The 20,860-nt window shown below is 46.0% G+C and overlaps 1 protein-coding gene across 1 annotated transcript in view; it reads right to left on the bottom strand.

Moving 5' to 3' along the window:
• LOC142760391 (uncharacterized) overlaps positions 1-20,860 on the bottom strand; it is a 150,255-nt gene that overhangs the window by 27,365 nt on the left and 102,030 nt on the right. The window contains exon 9 of the mRNA XM_075863576.1: positions 19,113-19,160. Coding sequence (XP_075719691.1) covers positions 19,113-19,160 — 48 coding nt within the window. The remainder of the gene's footprint in view (positions 1-19,112; positions 19,161-20,860) is intronic.

Raw genomic sequence — 20,860 nt, 5'->3', positions numbered from 1 at the left:
TTCTCCACCCATCGTGGGAATGGGGATAGGTAAGTAATTATGTTATTATTTTTCTATTAGGTATGTACATATGGGGGCATTATACTGGGTATGGGAGGGGGGCTCATATGGCAGCTGCTGAGGGGGCATCATACTATATGGGGGGCATTATACTGTATGGAACAGCTATGGGGGGCATTATAATCTATGGGGAAGCTATATGAGGCATTATACTGTATAGGGGCATTATACTGTATAGGACAGCTGAGGGGGCATTATACTGTATGGGGGGCATTATACTGTATGGGACTTCTAAGGGGGCATTATAATGTATGGGGGGCATTATACTGTATAGGACACCTAAAGGTGGCATTTTACTGTATGTGGGCATTATTTTGTATGTGGCAGCTATAGAGTGCATTATACTGTATGGGGAGCATTATACTGTGTGGGGCAGCTATAGGATGCATTATACTGTATGGGGGCATTGTACTGTATAGGACAGCTAAGGGGGGCATTATACTGTGTGGGGCATTATACTATATAGGACAGCTAATGGGGCATTATACTGTATGGGGGCATTATACTGTATAGGACAGCTAAGGAGGGCATTATACTGTATGTGGCAGCTATGGAGGGCATTCTACTGTATGGGGAGCATTATACTGTATGGGGCAGCTATAGGGGGCATTATACTGTATCTTATCCTGTATGTGGCAAAATGGAGGGCATAATACTGTATGGGGGCATTATACTGTATAGGACAGCTAAGGGGGGGAATTATACTGTATGGGGCATTATATTGTATGGTACTGCTATGGGGGGCAATATACTGTACTGTGCAGATATAGGGGGCATTATACTGTATAGGGCATTATACTGTATGTGGCAGCTATGTAGGGCACTATGGTGTATGGGGGAATTATACTGAATGGGGCAGCTATAGGGGGCATTATACCGTATGGGGGCAATAGACTGTACGGAGCAGCTATAGGGGGCATTATACTGTATGGGGGCATTATACTGTATGTGTCAGCAATGGAGGGCATTATACTGTATGGGGGCATTATACTGTATAGGACAGCTAAGGGGGCATTTTACTATATGGAGGGCATTATACTGTATGGGATAGCTATTGTGGGCATTATACTGTATGGGGCAGCTATAAGGGGGCTTAAAATACTGTATGGGGGCAATATACTGTATGTGGCAGCTATGGTGGGCATTATACTGTATGGGGGCACTATACTGTATGGGCGCATTATACTGTATGGGACAGCTATGGGGGCTTTATACTGTATGTGGCAGCAATGGGGGGCATGATACTGTATGGGACAGCTATGGGGCATTATACTATATTGGACATTATAGTGCATGGGGCAGCTATGGGTGCCATTATACTGTATGGGGGCATTATACTGTATGTGGCGGCAATAGGGGGCATTATACTGTATGGGGCATTATATTGTATGGAGTGCATTATACTCTATGGGGGCATTATATTGTATGGGGCAGCTATGGGTCGCAATATACTGTGGGGGCAGCCATGGGGGTATGATACTGTGGAGGCAGCTATGGGGGGCATTATACTGAGTGGTGGCATCTATGGGGCATTACACTGTGTGGGCAGCTATGGGGGCATTATGCTGTGTGTGGGCAGTTATGGGGGCATTATACCGTGTAGGGGCAGCTATGGGGCATTATACTGTGGGGTCAGCTATGGGAGGCATTATACTGTGGAGGCATTCATGGGGTCTGTCGTGCAAGGCGGCTGGGTAAGGTGTGCATGCAGTAATTTAATAATACCACCATATAGTAACTGAATAATACCACCATACACTGACTGAATAATACCTCCATACAGTGACTATATAATACTACCATGCAGTAACTGAATAATACCACCATACACTGACTGAATAATACCTCCATACAGTGACTAAATAATACCACCATACAGTGACTAAATAATACCACCATACAGTGACTGAATAATACCACCATACAGTAACTGAATAATACCACCATACACTGACTGAATAATACCTCCATACAGTGACTAAATAATACCACCATACAGTGACTAAATAATACCACCATACACTGACTGAATAATACCTCCATACAGTGACTATATAATACTACCATGCAGTAACTGAATAATACCACCATTCACTGACTGAATAATACCTCCATACAGTGACTAAATAATACCACCATACAGTGACTAAATAATACCACCATACAGTGACTGAATAATACCACCATACAGTAACTGAATAATACCACCATACACTGACTGAATAATAGCTGCAGACACTGACAGAATAATACCACCATACACTAAGGCCTCATTCACACGACAGGGTCCGAGTGTCGGCCGGGAAAATCAGCGGTTTTTGGCCGATTTTCCCGGCCGGTCTGCATCCGGTTTGCATCCGTTTCGGACCGAGTTGCCGTTTTTACCGGCCGATTTGGACCCGATTTGCATCCGTTTTTTTCCCTGTCCGTTTTAAAATCGGATGAATTTCATTTACATTTTTTGCCACACACAGCCCTTTGTAGATGATGCCACAGCCCCCCTGGTAGGTAATGCCACCCAGCCCCCTGTAGGTAATGCCACACAGCCCCCTGTTGGTGATGCCACATATATGGACAGTGTAGTCACTCACTTCTCCTGTAGCGGAATCCCCGGCCATAGAGTGGGGGATTCCGCTGCAGGGGTGTGTGACATCGCTGTGTCCATATATGGACAGTGTAGTCACTCACTTCTCCTGTAGCGGAATCCCCGGCCATAGAGTCGGGGATTCCGCTGCAGAAGTGAGTGACATCGCTGTGTCCATATATGGACAGTGTAGTCACTCACTTCTCCTGTAGGGCAATCCCCGGCCATAGAGTCGGGGATTCAGCTGCAGAAGTGAGTGACATCGCTGTGTCCATATATGGACAGTGTAGTCACTTACTTCTCCTGTAGCGGCATCCCCGGCCATATAGTCGGGGATTCCGCTACAGAAGTGAGTGACATCGCTGTGTCCATATATGGACAGTGTAGTCACTTACTTCTCCTGTAGCGGCATCCCCGGCTATAGAGTCGGGTATTCCGCTACAGAAATGAGTGACTTCGCTGTGTCCATATATGGACAGTGTAGTCACGCACTTCTCCTGTAGCGGAATCCCCAATCCCCGGTCAGGGATTGGGGATTTCGACTCCTACAGGGAGCAAAAAAGACCCTCCTCCTCCTCCTCACATGCACTCTGCACTGTGAGGAGTAGGAGAGAGAGTGCACGAGAGACGGTAGACCCGGCCATCACTGAGGACATATTCCGGTGATGGCCGTGTATTACCCGGACCCATAGACTTCTATGGGAGCCGGACGGCCGGGTACCCCGCCGAAAATAGGGCATGTCCCATTTTTTGACAGCCGGTTTTTCCAGCCGTCAAAAAATTGGTCGTGTGAATAGCCCTATTAGGGGTCTATTGTTCCTAATGCAGCCGGGTGCCGGCCGATTTATGAACGGCCGGCACCCGGCCGGGAAACCCTGTCGTGTGAATTCCGCCTAACTGAATAATACCTCTATACAGTGACTGAATAATACCACCATAGAGTGACTGAATAATACCACCATTCAGTGACTGAATAATACCACCATACAGTGACTGAATAATACCACCATACAGTGACTAAATAATACCTCCATACAGTGACTAAATAATACCTCCATACAGTGACTGAATAATACCACCATACACTGACTGAATAATACCACCATACAGTGACTGAATAATAGCTCCAAACAGTAACTGAATAATAACTCCATACAGTAACTGAATAATACCACCATACAGTGACTGTATAGTAGCTCCATACAGTCAATGAATAATACCTCCATACAGTCAATGAATAATACCTCCATACAGTATTTGAATAATACCTCCATACAGTGACTGAATACCACCATTCACTGACTGAATAATACCACCATACAGTGACTAAATAATACCACCATACAGTTACTGAATAATACCACCATACAGTGACTGAATAATACCACCATACACTGACTGAATAATACCACCGTACAGTGACTGAATAATACCACCATACAGTGACTGAATAATACCACCATACAGTGACTGAATAATACCACCGTACAGTGACTAAATAATATCACCATAGAGTGACTTAATAATACCACCATGCAGTGACTGAATAATACCACCATGTAGTGACTGAATAATACCACCATGCTGGATCTATTGCACTAAGAATACCACTGGTGCCCTGCAGACGCCATTGACTTTTAATGGGTCAGCTGGGCTCCGCCGAAGTGTCCGTCATTTTGACAGGAAAAATATAATCCTTTTTGTTCTACAGACTTACGGTATTTCCTCAATGGTAATCCAAAAAGGATCATCTCCATATCCTGATGGCCTGGAAGAGAAAATACAAATCCAGTTAGAATAACAAAACTGAAACCTACCAAAAAAATCATCTATCATATTTGGCAAGGATGTGGTGCCCGAGGCACAGTTATCTCTACCCACAGCCCGACCTGCAAGAAGCCTGTGAGGAAAGAGTGCTCAGTCTGTCTGTTGTTTGTGCCTCCATTTGTCTGTGAGTCTGAGTGTTTGTGTGTGTATAAATTCCAGTATGTGTGTGTGTGTGTGTGTGTGTGTGTGTGTGTGTTTAAGTGCCTATATATGTATCTGTATAGTGGCGTAGCTATAGAGATCGCATCGGTCGCAGCTGCAACCGGGCCCCCAAGCCTGTGGAGCCCGTAGGGCCCCGTTGGCACCCAGTGCTGACCGCTCTTCCAACTGTATTTGCGTCCTCAGTTCAGTGCAATGCTGGAGTCCTGCTCCAGTATTCACTGTGCCGCGAGCGGCTCGGCGCAGGCAGGCGCGATGTAGTGAGTCACTCACAGCACAGACCGGAGGAGAAGGATTCTCCACCCATCGTGGGAATGGGGATAGGTAAGTAATTATGTTATTATTTTTCTATTAGGTATGTACATATGGGAGCATTATACTGGGTATGGGAGGGGGGCTCATATGGTAGCTGCTGAGGGGGCATCATACTATATGGGGGGCATTATACTGTATGGAACAGCTATGGGGGGCATTATAATCTATGGGGCAGCTATATGGGGCATTATACTGTATGGGGGCATTATACTGTATAGGACAGCTGAGGGGGCATTATACTGTATGGGGGGCATTATACTGTATGGGACGTCTAAGGGGGCATTATAATGTATGGGGGCCATTATACTGTATAGGACAGCTAAAGGTGGCATTTTACTGTATGTGGGCATTATTTTGTATGTGGCAGCTATAGAGGGCATTATACTGTATGGGGAGCATTATACTGTGTGGGGCAGATATAGGTTGCATTATACTGTATGGGGGCATTGTACTGTAAAGGACAGCTAAGGGGGGCATTATACTGTGTGGGGCATTATACTGTATAGTACAGCTAAGGGGGGCATTATACTGTATGGGGGCATTATACTGTATAGGACAGCTAAGGGGGGCATTATACTGTATGTGGCAGCTATGGAGGGCATTCTACTGTATGGGGAGCATTCTACTGTATGGGGCAGCTATAGGGGGCATTATACTGTATGGGGGCATTATACTGTATGTGGCAGTAATGGAGGGCATAATACTGTATGGGGCATTATACTGTATAGGACAGCTAAGGGGGGAATTATACTGTATGGGGCATTATATTGTATGGGACAGCTATGGGGGGCATTATACTGTACTGTGCAGATAAAGGGGGCATTATACTGTATAGGGCATTATACTGTATGTGGCAGCTATGTAGTGCACTATAGTGTATGGGGGAATTATACTGAATGTGGCAGCTATAGGGGGCATTATACCGTATGGGGGCAATATACTGTACGGAGCAGCTATAGGGGGCATTATACTGTATGGGGGCATTATACTGTATGTGTCAGCAATGGAGGGCATTATACTGTATGGGGGCATTATACTGTATAGGACAGCTAAGGGGTCATTTTACTATATGGAGGGCATTATACTGTATGGGATAGCTATTGGGGGCATTATACTGTATGGGGCAGCTATAAGGGGGCTTAAAATACTGTATGGGGTTAATATACTGTATGTGGCAGCTATGGTGGGCATTATACTGTATGGGGGCACTATACTGTATGGGGGCATTATACTGTATGGGACAGCTATGGGGGCTTTATACTGTATGTGGCAGCAATGGGGGGCATGATACTGTATGGGACAGCTATGGGGCATTATACTATATTGGACATTATAGTGCATGGGGCAGCTATAGGTGTCATTATACCGTATGGGGGCATTATACTGTATGTGGCGGCAATAGGGGGCATTATACTGTATAGGGCATTATATTGTATGGAGTGCATTATACTCTATGGGGGGCATTATATTGTATGGGGCAGCTATGGGTCGCAATATACTGTGGGGGCAGCCATGGGGGGGCATGATACTGTGGAGGCAGCTATGGGGAGCATTATACTGTGTGGTGGCATCTATGGGGCATTACACTGTGTGGGCAGCTATGGGGGCATTATGCTGTGTGTGGGCAGTTATGGGGGCATTATACAGTGTGGGGACAGCTATGGGGCATTATACTGTGGGGTCAGCTATGGGAGGCATTATACTGTGGAGGCATTCATGGGGTCTGTCGTGCAAGGCGGCTGGGTAAGGTGTGTTCAGGGGTCTGGTGCTGTTGGGAAGGAGTAGGGGGTCCAAGCTGAATTTTTGCTCCAGGGCCCTTTAGCTACGCCCCTGTATCTGTAAGTGTATATATTTCTGTGTGTGTATCTACTACATTATCTGTGTTCAGAGTTATGACTGTGTGTTATCTGTGGTGTTACATAGGACTGCAGGTGATATCTACTACATTATCTGTACTCAGAGAGTTATCACTGTGTGTTATCTGTGGTGTTACATAGGACTGCAGGTGACATCTACTACATTATCTGTACTAAGAGTTATCACAGTGTGTTATCTGTGGTGTTACATAGGACTGCAGGTGACATCTACTACATTATCTGTACTCAGAGAGTTATCACTGTGTTATCTGTGGTGTTACATAGGACTGCATGTAACATCTACATTATCTGTACTCAGAGTTATCACTGGGTGTAGAGCTGGTCGATTTTTCAAAAAAAAGAAAATCTAGATTTTTGTCAATCATTTTTGATTTGATTCAAGATTTTCTTATTTTTAGGAGTAATTAAGGAATTACTGTGCATGCAATTCCCATATCTCAAAAAAAATACCAGGACACAATTCTTTACATTAGAGTTATCCAATAATATATATTGATTATCAGGATTGTCCCTCAGCTACTACGTGTGATCATGCTCACTTATAAAAGGCACAATGCTGATAATCATCATATATATATATATATATATTTGGGTCAGAGAATAAGAAGAGCAACTATGAGTGCAGAGGAACGCCAGGAACAACGAGAAACCACTTCCCAAAACAAGGCGTTAAGAAGGCAAAACCCTGAAGTAAGACGACCCTGTAATGAAGAACGTCGTTCTCAAAGAGCACAATTATAAATACTTATCATTCCTTTTACTAGCAAACCCGTGTAACGAGCTTTCTATACTAGTATAATATGTCTCTCCTAGATAAACACACTTAAATAGTGGAATCTATATATATATATATTCCCATAGATGATACCGTATTATCGTCCTTTATGTAGACATATTAGCACTCACCCCGGGATTACTCATATATCATCTACATGGAAGATTCCTATATCCAACACTAGAGAAATAGGCTCATTATTCAATAAGATAATTACCAGAAATACACCTCCGTCTCCTCAACTTTCTTCCTCCAACTGTTTAAGAAATAAAAAAAAATACCAATATTACACATAATTGTTCTTGAAAGGAATATAAAATATACTATTGTTCTCTGTTATAATATACGAAACCGTCGATACAAGGAGGAGGAGTTTCTCATAGCAACCAATCAGATTGCAGCTTTTATATATGGTATATTTTCCCTGGGCTTTGATTGCCTGATGGGAAAACGTGAGTGGTGATGTCAAAAGGGATCCTACATAAAAACAGGGTTGTGTCTAGAACATTTTTTCATAAAGCCTCCACACCCCAGGAGGCAAAAGCATTTTTCATTACTATCAATGCCTACTGCTTTCTGTGACTGAATAATACCCCCATACAGTGAATACCACCATACACTAACTGAATAATACCCCCACATCACCATACAGTTATGTCATTACGGTTTGATTCGTGGAGCCCCAAACTTTAAAACTACCACCAATCGAGGGACATCGGCTCTATCAAGTACAGCCGTCCTTATCAGGAACGTTGCATATGGTTTACTGTTTACTCAGGCACAGGGGCTCGTCCATATGATCTACTGTGCCTGGTACTACAGCTCAAGGCATCTCCTTCCTGTAAGGCATAGCCATACTCATATGTACAGGGCCGTTTCTGTGCAGATTAGACCCCGGTCAGACCCACACAGATCAAACATTCTAAGAATAGGCCATCGAATGTTAAATTCCAGGTAGTGAAGCGGAAACTTCCTTTGTGGTCTAGGGTATTAACCCCTTTGCGCAGCACAACGTAATAGCACGTCGTGGGGCTGAAGGTGATGTATCGAGGGGGCTCACGCGCTGAGCCCACTCCATATGCTGTGGGTATCAGCTGTGTATTACAGTTGACACCCAGTACTAACGGCCAGGAACAGCGATCGCAATGTTCCTGGCTGTGTAAACCGTCAAATGCTGCGGTAAAAAAAAAAGTTTAAAGAGAGGGAGCGGCCCCGTCCGACACCTCGTCTTCCTCCCACAACGCGATCGTAGGGTGCTGATGGTTGTAATGGCAGCCCAGGGCCCTAATAAAGGCTCCGAGGTCTGCTTTCACTCTGCCTCTGTTAAAGGGAATGTGACGCTAGAAAAAAATGTTGTTTTTTTTTAGTTAAACAATTAGTGTATAGGTGATTAAACATTGTTCTAATTTTTTTAATTTTTTTCACGAGTCAGGAAATATTATAAATTAGATTCTAATTTATAATATTTCCCAGTGCTGGTCACTAGATGGAGCAATTCCCAAAATTGCAGCATTGCATGTGGTAAAGCAACCACATTGCTTTATGCTGCAAAATTTGAGAAAACTCACTCGCTCTAGTGAGCTCTCAGAATCCCCCCTCCTTTATCCTGGCTAGTGCCGGGAGAAACGAGGGGATTGAACGGTCAAACCTCCTACACTGTGTGTCGCCATTTTTTGAGCTAACACACAGTGTAGTAGGTTTACATACACTAGTAAACACACAGTAAAACACTTACATACACAGCATTATACTGTGTGGGGCAGCTATAGGATGCATTATAATGTATGGGGGCATTGTACTGTATAGGACAGCTAAGGGGGGCATTATACTGTGTGGGGCATTATACTGTATAGGACAGCTAAGGGGGGCATTATACTGTATGGGGGCATTATACTGTATGGGACAGCTAAGGGGGGCATTATACTGTATGTGGCAACTATGGGGGCTTTATACTGTATGTGGCAGCAATGGGGGGCATGATACTGTATGGGACAGCTATGGGTCATTATACTATATTGGACATTATAGTGCATGGGGCAGCTATGGGTGTCATTATACTGTATGGGGGCATTATACTGTCTGTGGCGGCATAATGGGGCATTATACTGTATGGGGCATTATATTGTATGGAGTGCATTATACTCTATGGGGCATTATATTGTATGGGGCAGCTATGGGTCGCAATATACTGTGGGGGCAGCCATGGGGGGTATGATACTGTGGAGGCAGCTATGGGGGGCATTATACTGAGTGGTGGCATTTATGGGGCATTACACTGTGTGGGCAGCTATGGGGGCATTATGCTGTGTGTGGGCAGTTATGGGGGCATTATACCGTGTAGAGGCAGCTATGGGGCATTATACTGTGGAGTCAGCTATGGGAAGCATTATACTGTGGAGGCATTCATGGGGTCTGTCGTGCAAGGCGGCTGGGTAAGGTGTGCATGCAGTAATTTAATAATACCACCATATAGTAACTGAATAATACCACAATACACTGACTGACTAATACCTCCATACAGTGACTATATAATACTACCATGCAGTAACTGAATAATACCACCATACACTGACTGAATAATACCTCCATACAGTGACTAAATAATACCACCATACAGTGACTAAATAATACCACCATACAGTGACTGAATAATACCACCATACAGTAACTGAATAATAACACCATACACTGACTGAATAATACCTCCATACAGTGACTATATAATACTACCAAGCAGTAACTGAATAATACCACCATTCACTGACTGAATAATACCTCCATACAGTGACTAAATAATACCACCATACAGTGACTAAATAATACCACCATACAGTGACTGAATAATACCACCATACAGTGACTGAATAATACCACCATACAGTAACTGAATAATACCACCATACACTGACTGAATAATACCTCCATACAGTGACTATAAAATACTACCATGCAGTAACTGAATAATACCACCATTCACTGACTGAATAATACCTCCATACAGTGACTAAATAATACCACCATACAGTGACTAAATAATACCACCATACAGTGACTGAATAATACCACCATACAGTAACTGAATAATACCACCATACGCTGACTGAATAATAGCTGCAGACACTGACAGAATAATACCATAATACACTAAGGCCTCATTCACACGACAGGGTTCGGCCGATTTTCCCGGCCGGTTTGCATCCGGTTTGCATCCGTTCCGGGCCGAGTTGCCGTTTTTACCGGCCGATTTGGACCCGATTTGCATCCGTTTTTTTCCCTGTCCGTTTTAAAATCGGATGAATTTCATTTCAATTTTTTGCCACACACAGCCCTTTGTAGATAATGCCACAGCCCCCCTGGTAGGTAATGCCACCCAGCCCCCTGTAGGTAATGACACACAGCCCCCTGTTGGTGATGCCACACAGCCCCCTGTAGGTCATGCCACACAGCCCCCTGTAGGTGATGCCACACAGCCCCCTGTAGGTGATGCCACCAAGTCCCCTGTAGGTGATGCCACCAAGTCCCCTGTAGGTGATGCCACCAAGTCCCCTGTAGGTGATGCCACCCAGTCCCCTGTAGGCGATGCCACACAGCCCCTTGCAGGCGATGCCACCCTGCACCCTGTAGGCGATGCCACCCTGCCCCCTGTAGGTGATGCCACCCAGCCCCCTGCAGGCGATGCCACCCAGCCTCCTGTAGGCGATGCCACCCTGCCCCCTGTAGGTGATGCCACCCAGCCCCCTGTAGGTGATGCCACCCAGCCTCCTGTAGGTGATGTCACCCAGCCCCCTGTAGGTGATGCCACCCAGCCCCCTGTAGGTGGTGCCACCAAGCCCCCTGTAGGTGGTGCCACCAAGCCCCCTGTAGGTGATGCCACCAAGTCCCCTGTAGGTGATGCCACACAGCCCCCTGTAGGTTGCACCCATCCCCCCCTTCCAGGAGAAGTCACTGACTTCAAAGTCCATATATGGACAGTGGAGTCACTGACTTCCCCTGGAGAGGAATTCCCTGCCACAGGTCGGGAATTCCGCTTCAGAAGTGAGTGACGTCACTGTCCATATATGGACAGTGTAGTCACTCACTTCTCCTGTAGCGGAATCCCCGGCCATAGAGTCGGGGATTCCGCTGCAGAAGTGAGTGACATCACTGTGTCCATATATGGACAGTGTAGTCACTCACTTCTCCTGTAGCGGAATCCCCGGCCATAGAGTCGGGGATTCAGCTGCAGAAGTGAGTGACATCGCTGTGTCCATATATGGACAGTGTAGTCACTTACTTCTTCTGTAGAGGCATCCCCGGCCATAGAGTCGGGGGATTCCGCTGCAGAAGTGAGTGACTTCGCTGTGTCCATATATGGACAGTGTAGTCACGCACTTCTCCTGTAGCGGAATCCCCAATCCCCGGTCGGGGATTGGGGATTTCGACTCCTACAGGGAGCAAAAAAAGACCCTCCTCCTCCTCCTCACATGCACTCTGCACTGTGAGGAGGAGGAGAGAGAGTGCGCGAGCGACAGTAGACCCGGCCATCACTCAGGACATATTCCGGTGATGGCCGTGTATTACCCGGCCCCATAGACTTCTATGGGAGCCGGGCGGCCGGGTACCCAGCCGAAAATAGGGCATTTCCCATTTTTTGACGGCCGGTTCTCCCGGCCATCAAAAAATTGGTCGTGTGAATAGCCCCATTAGGGGTCTATTGTTCCTAATGCAGCCGGGTGCCGGCCGATTTATTAACGGCCGGCACCCGGCCGGGAAACCCTGTCGTGTGAATTCTGCCTAACTCAATAATACCTCCATACAGTGACTGAATAATACCACCATAGAGTGACTGAATAACACCACCATTCAGTGACTGAATAATACCACCATACAGTGACTGAATAATACCACCATACAGTGACTAAATAATACCTCCATACAGTGACTAAATAATACCTCCATACAGTGACTGAATAATACCACCATACACTGACTGAATAATACCACCATACAGTGACTGAATAATAGCTCCAAACAGTAACTGAATAATAACTCCATACAGTAACTGAATAATACCACCATACAGTGACTGTATAGTAGCTCCATACAGTCATTGAATAATACCTCCATACAGTCAATGAATAATACCTCCATACAGTATTTGAATAATACCTCCATACAGTGACTGAATACCACCATACAGTGACTAAATAATACCACCGTACAGTGACTAAATAATACCACCATACAGTTACTGAATAATACCACCATACAGTGACTGAATAATACCACCATACAGTGACTGAATAATTACACCGTACAGTGACTAAATAATACCACCATAGAGTGACTTAATAATACCACCATGTAGTGACTGAATAATACCACCATGTAGTGACTGAATAATACCACCATGCTGGATCTATTGCACTAAGAATACCAGTGGTGCCCTGCAGACGCCATTGACTTTTAATGGGTCAGCTGGGCTCCGCAGAAGTGTACCTTATTTTGACAGGAAAAATATAATCCTTTTTGTTCTACAGACTTACGGTATTTCCTCATGGGTAATCCAAAAAGGATCATCTTCATATCCTGATGGCCTGGAAGAGAAAATACAAATCCATTTAGAATAACAAAACTGAAACCTACCAAAAAAATCATCTATCATATTTGGCAAGGATGTGGTGTCCGAGGCACAGTTAGCTTTGCCCACAGCCCGACCTGCAAGAAGCCTGTGAGGAAGGAGATGTGAGTGCTCAGTCTATCTGTTGTTTGTGCCTCCATTTGTCTGTGAGTCTGAGTGTTTGTGTGTGTATAAATTCCAGTATGTGGGTATGTGTGTGTGTGTGTGTGTGTGTGTGTGTGTGTGTGTGTGCCTAAGTGCCTATATATGTATCTGTATAGTGGCGTAGCTATAGAGATCGCATCGGTCGCAGCTGCGACCGGGCCCCCAAGCCTGTGGAGCCCGCAGGGCCCCGTTGCCACCCAGTGCTGACCGCTCTTCCAACTGTATTTGCGTCCTCAGGACGCAAATACAGTTCAGTGCAATGCTGGAGTCCTGCTCCAGTATTCACTGTGCCGCGAGCGGCTCGGCGCAGGCAGGCGCGATGTAGTGAGTCACTCACAGCACAGACCGGAGGAGAAGGATTCTCCACCCATCGTGGGAATGGGGATAGGTAAGTAATTATGTTATTATTTTTCTATTAGGTATGTACATATGGGGGCATTATACTGGGTATGGGAGGGGGGCTCATATGGTAGCTGCTGAGGGGGCATCATACTATATGGGGGGCATTATACTGTATGGAACAGCTATGGGGGGCATTATAATCTATGGGGCAGCTATATGGGGCATTATACTGTATGGGGGCATTATACTGTATAGGACAGCTGAGGGGGCATTATACTGTATGGGGGGCATTATACTGTATGGGACTTCTAAGGGGGTATTATAATGTATGGGGGGCATTATACTGTATAGGACAGCTAAAGGTGGCATTTTACTGTATGTGGGCATTATTTTGTATGTGGCAGCTATAGAGGGCATTATACTGTATGGGGAGCATTATACTGTGTGGGGCAGCTATAGGATGCATTATACTGTATTGGGGCATTGTACTGTATAAGACAGCTAAGGGGGGCATTATACTGTGTGGGGCATTATACTGTATAGGACAGCTAAGGGGGGCATTATACTGTATGTGGCAGCTATGGAGGGCATTCTACTGTATGGGGAGCATTATACTGTATGGGGCAGCTATAGGGGGCATTATACTGTATGGGGGCATTATACTGTATGTGGCAGTAATGGAGGGCATAATACTGTATGGGGGCATTATACTGTATAGGACAGCTAAGGGGGGAATTATACTGTATGGGGCATTATATTGTATGGGACTGCTATGGGGGGCATTATACTGTACTGTGCAGATATAGGGGCATTATACTGTATAGGGCATTATACTGTATGTGGCAGCTATGTAGGGCACTATAGTGTATGGGGGAATTATACTGAATGGGGCAGCTATAGGGGCAATATACTGTACGAAGCAGCTATAGGGGGCATTATACTGTATGGGGGCATTATACTGTATGTGGCAGCAATGGAGGGCATTATACTGTATGGGGGCATTATACTGTATAGGACAGCTAAGGGGCATTTTACTATATGGAGGGCATTATACTGTATGGGATAGCTATTGGGGGCTTTATACTGTATGGGGCAGCTATAAGGGGGCTTAAAATACTGTATGGGGGCAATATACTGTATGTGGCAGCTATGGTGGGCATTATACTGTATGGGGGCACTATACTGTATGGGGGCATTATACTGTATGGGACAGCTATGGGGGCTTTATACTGTATGTGGCAGCAATGGGGGGCATGATACTGTATGGGACAGCTATGGGGCATTATACTATATTGGACATTATAGTGCATGGGGCAGCTATGGGTGTCATTATACTGTATGGGGGCATTATACTGTATGTGGCGGCAATAGGGGGCATTATACTGTATGGGGCATTATATTGTATGGAGTGCATTATACTCTATGGGGGCATTATATTGTATGGGGCAGCTATGGGTCGCAATATACTGTGGGGGCAGCCATGGGGGGTATGATACTGTGGAGGTAGCTATGGGGGGCATTATACTGAGTGGTGGCATCTATGGGGCATTACACTGTGTGGGCGGCTATGGGGGCATTATGCTGTGTGTGGGCAGTTATGGGGGCATTATACCGTGTAGGGGCAGCTATGGGGCATTATACTGTGGGGTCAGCTATGGGAGGCATTATACTGTGGAGGCATTCATGGGGTCTGTCGTGCAAGGCGGCTGGGTAAGGTGTGCATGCAGTAATTAAATAATACCACCATATAGTAGCTGAATAATACCACCATACACTGACTGAATAATACCTCCATACAGTGACTATATAATACTACCATGCAGTAACTGAATAATACCACCATACACTGACTGAATAATACCTCCATACAGTGACTAAATAATACCACCATACAGTGACTAAATAATACCACCATACAGTGACTGAATAATACCACCATACAGTAATTGAATAATACCACCATACACTGACTGAATAATACCTCCATACAGTGACTATATAATACTACCATGCAGTAACTGAATAATACCACCATTCACTGACTGAATAATACCTCCATACAGTGACTAAATAATACCACCATACAGTGACTAAATAATACCACCATACAGTGACTGAATAATACCACCATACAGTAACTGAATAATACCACCATACACTGACTGAATAATACCTCCATACAGTGACTATATAATACTACCATGCAGTAACTGAATAATACCACCATTCACTGACTGAATAATACCTCCATACAGTGACTAAATAATACCACCATACAGTGACTAAATAATACCACCATACAGTGACTGAATAATACCACTATACAGTAACTGAATAATACCACCATACACTGACTGAATAATAGCTGCAGACACTGACAGAATAATACCACCATACACTAAGGCCTCATTCACACGACAGGGTCCGAGTGTCGGCCGGGAAAATCGGCCGTTTTTGGCCGATTTTCCCGGCCGGTTTGCATCCGGTTTGCATCCGTTCCGGGCCGAGTTGCCGTTTTTACCGGCCGATATGGACCCGATTTGCATCCGTTTTTTTCCCTGTCCGTTTTAAAATCGGATGAATTTTATTTACATTTTTTGCCACACACAGCCCTTTGTAGATAATGCCACAGCCCCCCTGATAGATAAATGCCACCCAGCCCCCTGTAGGTAATGCCACACAGCCCCCTGTAGGTAATGCCACACAGCCCCCTGTAGGTAATGCCACACAGCCCCCGGTTGGTGATGCCACACAGCCCCCTGTTGGTGATGCCACACAGCCCTCTGTAGGTGATGCCACACAGCCCGCTGTAGGTGATGCCACACAGCCCCCTGTAGGTATTGCCACCAAGTCCCCTGTAGGTGATGCCACCAAGTCCCCTGTAGGTGATGACACCAAGTCCCCTGTAGGTGATGCCACCAAGTCCCCTGTAGGTGATGCCACCAAGTCCCCTGTAGGTGATGCCACCCAGCCCCCTGTAGGTGATGCCACCCAGCCCCCTGTAGGCAATGCCACACAGCCACCTGTAGGCGATGCCACCCTGCCCTCTGCAGGCGATGCCACACAGCCCTATGCAGGCGATGCCACACAGACCCTTGCAGGCGATGCCACCCTGCCCCCTGTAGGTGATGCCACCCTGCCCCCTGTAGGTGATGCCACACAGCCCACTTTAGGCGATGCCACCCAGCCCCCTGCAGGCGATGCCACCCTGCCTCCTGTAGGCGATGCCACCCTGCCCCCTGTAGGCGATGACACCCAGCCCCCTGTAGGCGATGCCACCCAGCCCCCTGTAGGGGATGCCACCCAGCCCCCTGTAGGTGATGCCACCCAGCCCCCTGTAGGTGGTGCCACCAGGCCCCCTGTAGGTGGTGCCACCAAGCCTCCTGTAGGTGATGCCACCAAGTCCCATGTAGGTGATGCCACACAGCCCCCTGTAGGTTGCACCCATCCCCCCCTTCCAGGAGAAGTCACTGACTTCAATGTCCATATATGGACAGTGGAGTCACTGACTTCTCCTGGAGAGGAATTCCCTGCCACAGGTCGGGAATTCTGCTTCAGAAGTGAGAGACGTCACTGTCCATCTATGGACAGTGTAGTCACTCACTTCTCCTGTAGCGGAATCCCCGGCCATAGAGTCGGGGATTCCGCTGCAGAAGTGAGTGACATCGCTGTGTCCATATATGGACAGTGTAGTCACTCACTTCTCCTGTAGCGGAATCCCTGGCCATAGAGTCGGGGATTCCGCTGCAGAAGTGAGTGACATCGCTGTGTCCATATATGGACAGTGTAGTCACTCACTTCTCCTGTAGCGGAATCCCCGGCCATAGAGTCGGGGATTCAGCTGCAGAAGTGAGTGACATCGCTGTGTCCATATATGGACAGTGTAGTTACTTACTTCTCCTGTAGCGGCATCCCCGGCCATAGAGTCGGGGATTCCGCTGCAGAATTGAGTGACATCGCTGTGTCCATATATGGACAGTGTAGTCACTTACTTCTCTTGTAGCGGCATCCCCGACCATAGAGTCGGGGGATTCCGCTGCAGAAGTGAGTGACTTCGCTGTGTCCATATATGGACAGTGTAGTCACGCACTTCTCCTGTAGCGGAACCCCCAATCCCCGGTCGGGGATTGGGGATTTCGACTCCTACAGGGTGCAAAAAAAGACCCTCCTCCTCCTCACATGCACACTGCACTGTGTGGAGGAGGAGAGAGAGTGCGCGAGCGACGGTAGACCCGGCCATCACTCAGGACATATTCCGGTGATGGGCGTGTATTACCCGGCCCCATAGACTTCTATGGGAGCCGGGCGGCCGGGTACCCGGCCGAAAATAGGGCATGCCCCATCTTTTGACGGCCGGTTTTGCCGGCCGTCAAAAAATTGGTCGTGTAAATAGCCCCATTAGGGTTCTATTGTTCCTAATGCAGCCGGGTGCCGGCCGATTTATGAACGGCCGGCACCCGGCCGGGAAACCCTGTCGTGTGAATTCCGCCTAACTGAATAATACCTCCATACAGTGACTGAATAATACCACCATAGAGTGACTGAATAATACCACCATTCAGTGACTGAATAATACCTCCATACAGTGACTGAATAATACCACCATACACTGACTGAATAATACCACCATACAGTGACTGAATAATAGCTCCAAACAGTAAATGAATAATAACTCCATACAGTAACTGAATAATACCACCATACAGTGACTGTATAGTAGCTCCATACAGTCAATGAATAATACCTCCATACAGCCAATGAATAATACCTCCATACAGTATTTGAATAATACCTCCATACAGTGACTGAATACCACCATTCACTGACTGAATAATACCACCATACAGTGACTAAATAATACCACCATACAGTGACTAAATAATACCACCATACAGTTACTGAATAATACCACCATACACTGACTGAATAATACCACCATACAGTGACTAAATAATACCACCATACAGTTACTGAATAATACCACCATACAGTGACTGAATAATACCACCATACAGTGACTGAATAATACCACCATACAGTGACTGAATAATACCACCATACAGTGACTGAATAATACCACCGTACAGTGACTAAATAATACCACCATACAGTGACTGAATAATACCACCATACAGTGACTGAATAATACCACCATACAGTGACTGAATAATACCACCGTACAGTGACTAAATAATACCACCATAGAGTGACTTAATAATACCACCATGCAGTGACTGAATAATACCACCATGTAGTGACTGAATAATACCACCATGCTGGATCTATTGCACTAAGAATACCACTGGTGCCCTGCAGACGCCATTGACTTTTAATGGGTCAGGTGGGCTCCGCCGAAGTGTCTGTCATTTTGACAGGAAAAATATAATCCTTTTTGTTGTACAGACTTACATTTCCTCAATGGTAATCCAAAAAGGATAATCTCCAAATTCTGATGGCCTGGAAGAGAAAATACAAATCCAGTTAGAATAACAAAACTGAAACCTACCAAAAAAATCATCTATCATATTTGGCAAGGATGTGGTGTCCGAGGCACAGTTAGCTCTGCCCACAGCCCGACCTGCAAGAAGCCTGTGAGGAAAGAGATGTGAGTGCTCAGTCTGTCTGTTGTTTGTGCCTCCATTTGTCTGTGAGTCTGAGTGTTTGTGTGTGTATAAATTCCAGTATGTGGGTATGTGTGTGTGTGTGTGTGTGTGTGTGTGTGTGTCTAAGTGCCTATATATGTATCTGTATAGTGGCGTAGCTATAGAGATCGCATCGGGCGCAGCTGCGACCGGGCCTCCAAGCCTGTGGAGCCCGCAGGGCCCCGTTGCCACCCAGTGCTGACCGCTCTTCCAACTGTATTTGCGTCCTCAGGACGCAAATACAGTTCAGTGCAATGCTGGAGTCCTGCTCCAGTATTCACTGTGCCGCGAGCGGCTCGGCGCAGGCAGGCGCGATGTAGTGAGTCACTCACAGCACAGACCGGAGGAGAAGGATTCTCCACCCATCGTGGGAATGGGGATAGGTCAGTTATTATGTTTTTTTCTATTAGGTATGTACATATGGGGGCATTATACTTGGTATGGGAGGGGGGCTCATATGGTAGCTGCTGAGGGGGCATCATACTATATGGGGGGCATTATACTGTATGGAACAGCTATGGGGGGCATTATAATCTATGGGGCAGCTATATGGGGCATTATACTGTATGGGGGCATTATACTGTATAGGACAGCTGAGGGGGCATTATACTGTATGGGGGGCATTATACTGTATGGGACTTCTAAGGGGGTATTATAATGTATGGGGGGCATTATACTGTATAGGACAGCTAAAGGTGGCATTTTACTGTATGTGGGCATTATTTTGTATGTGGCAGCTATAGAGGGCATTATACTGTATGGGGAGCATTATACTGTGTGGGGCAGCTATAGGATGCATTATACTGTATGGGGGCATTGTACTGTATAGGACAGCTAAGGGGGGCATTATACTGTGTGGGGCATTATACTGTATAGGACAGCTAAGGGGGGCATTATACTGTATGGGGGCATTATACTGTATAGGACAGCTAAGGGGGCATTATACTGTATGTGGCAGCTATGGAGGGCATTCTACTGTATGGGGAGCATTATACTAAATGGGGCAGCTATAGGGGGCATTATACTGTATGGGGGCATTATACTGTATGTGGCAGTAATGTAGGGCATAATACTGTATGGGGGCATTATACTGTATAGGACAGCTAAGGGGGGAATTATACTGTATGGGGCATTATATTGTATGGGACAGCTATGGGGGGCATTATACTGTACTGTGCAGATATAGGGGGCATTATACTGTATAGGGCATTATACTGTATGTGGCAGCTATGTAGGGCACTATAGTGTATGGGGGAATTATACTGAATGGGGCAGCTATAGGGGGCATTATACCGTATGGGGGCAATATACTGTACGGAGCAGCTATAGGGGGCATTATACTGTATGGGGGCATTATACTGTATGTGGCAGCAATGGAGGGCATTATACTGTATGGGGGCATTATACTGCATAGGACAGCTAAGGGGGCATTTTACTATATGGAGGGCATTATACTGTATGGGATAGCTATTGGGGGCATTATACTGTATGGGGCATTAATAAGGGGGCTTAAAA

The sequence above is a fragment of the Rhinoderma darwinii genome, chromosome 4, assembly GCF_050947455.1.
Source record: "Rhinoderma darwinii isolate aRhiDar2 chromosome 4, aRhiDar2.hap1, whole genome shotgun sequence".
Classification (NCBI taxonomy): domain Eukaryota; kingdom Metazoa; phylum Chordata; class Amphibia; order Anura; family Rhinodermatidae; genus Rhinoderma; species Rhinoderma darwinii.
Note: the sequence above shows the minus strand (reverse complement) of the source record. Positions and strands in the feature narration are given on the sequence as shown.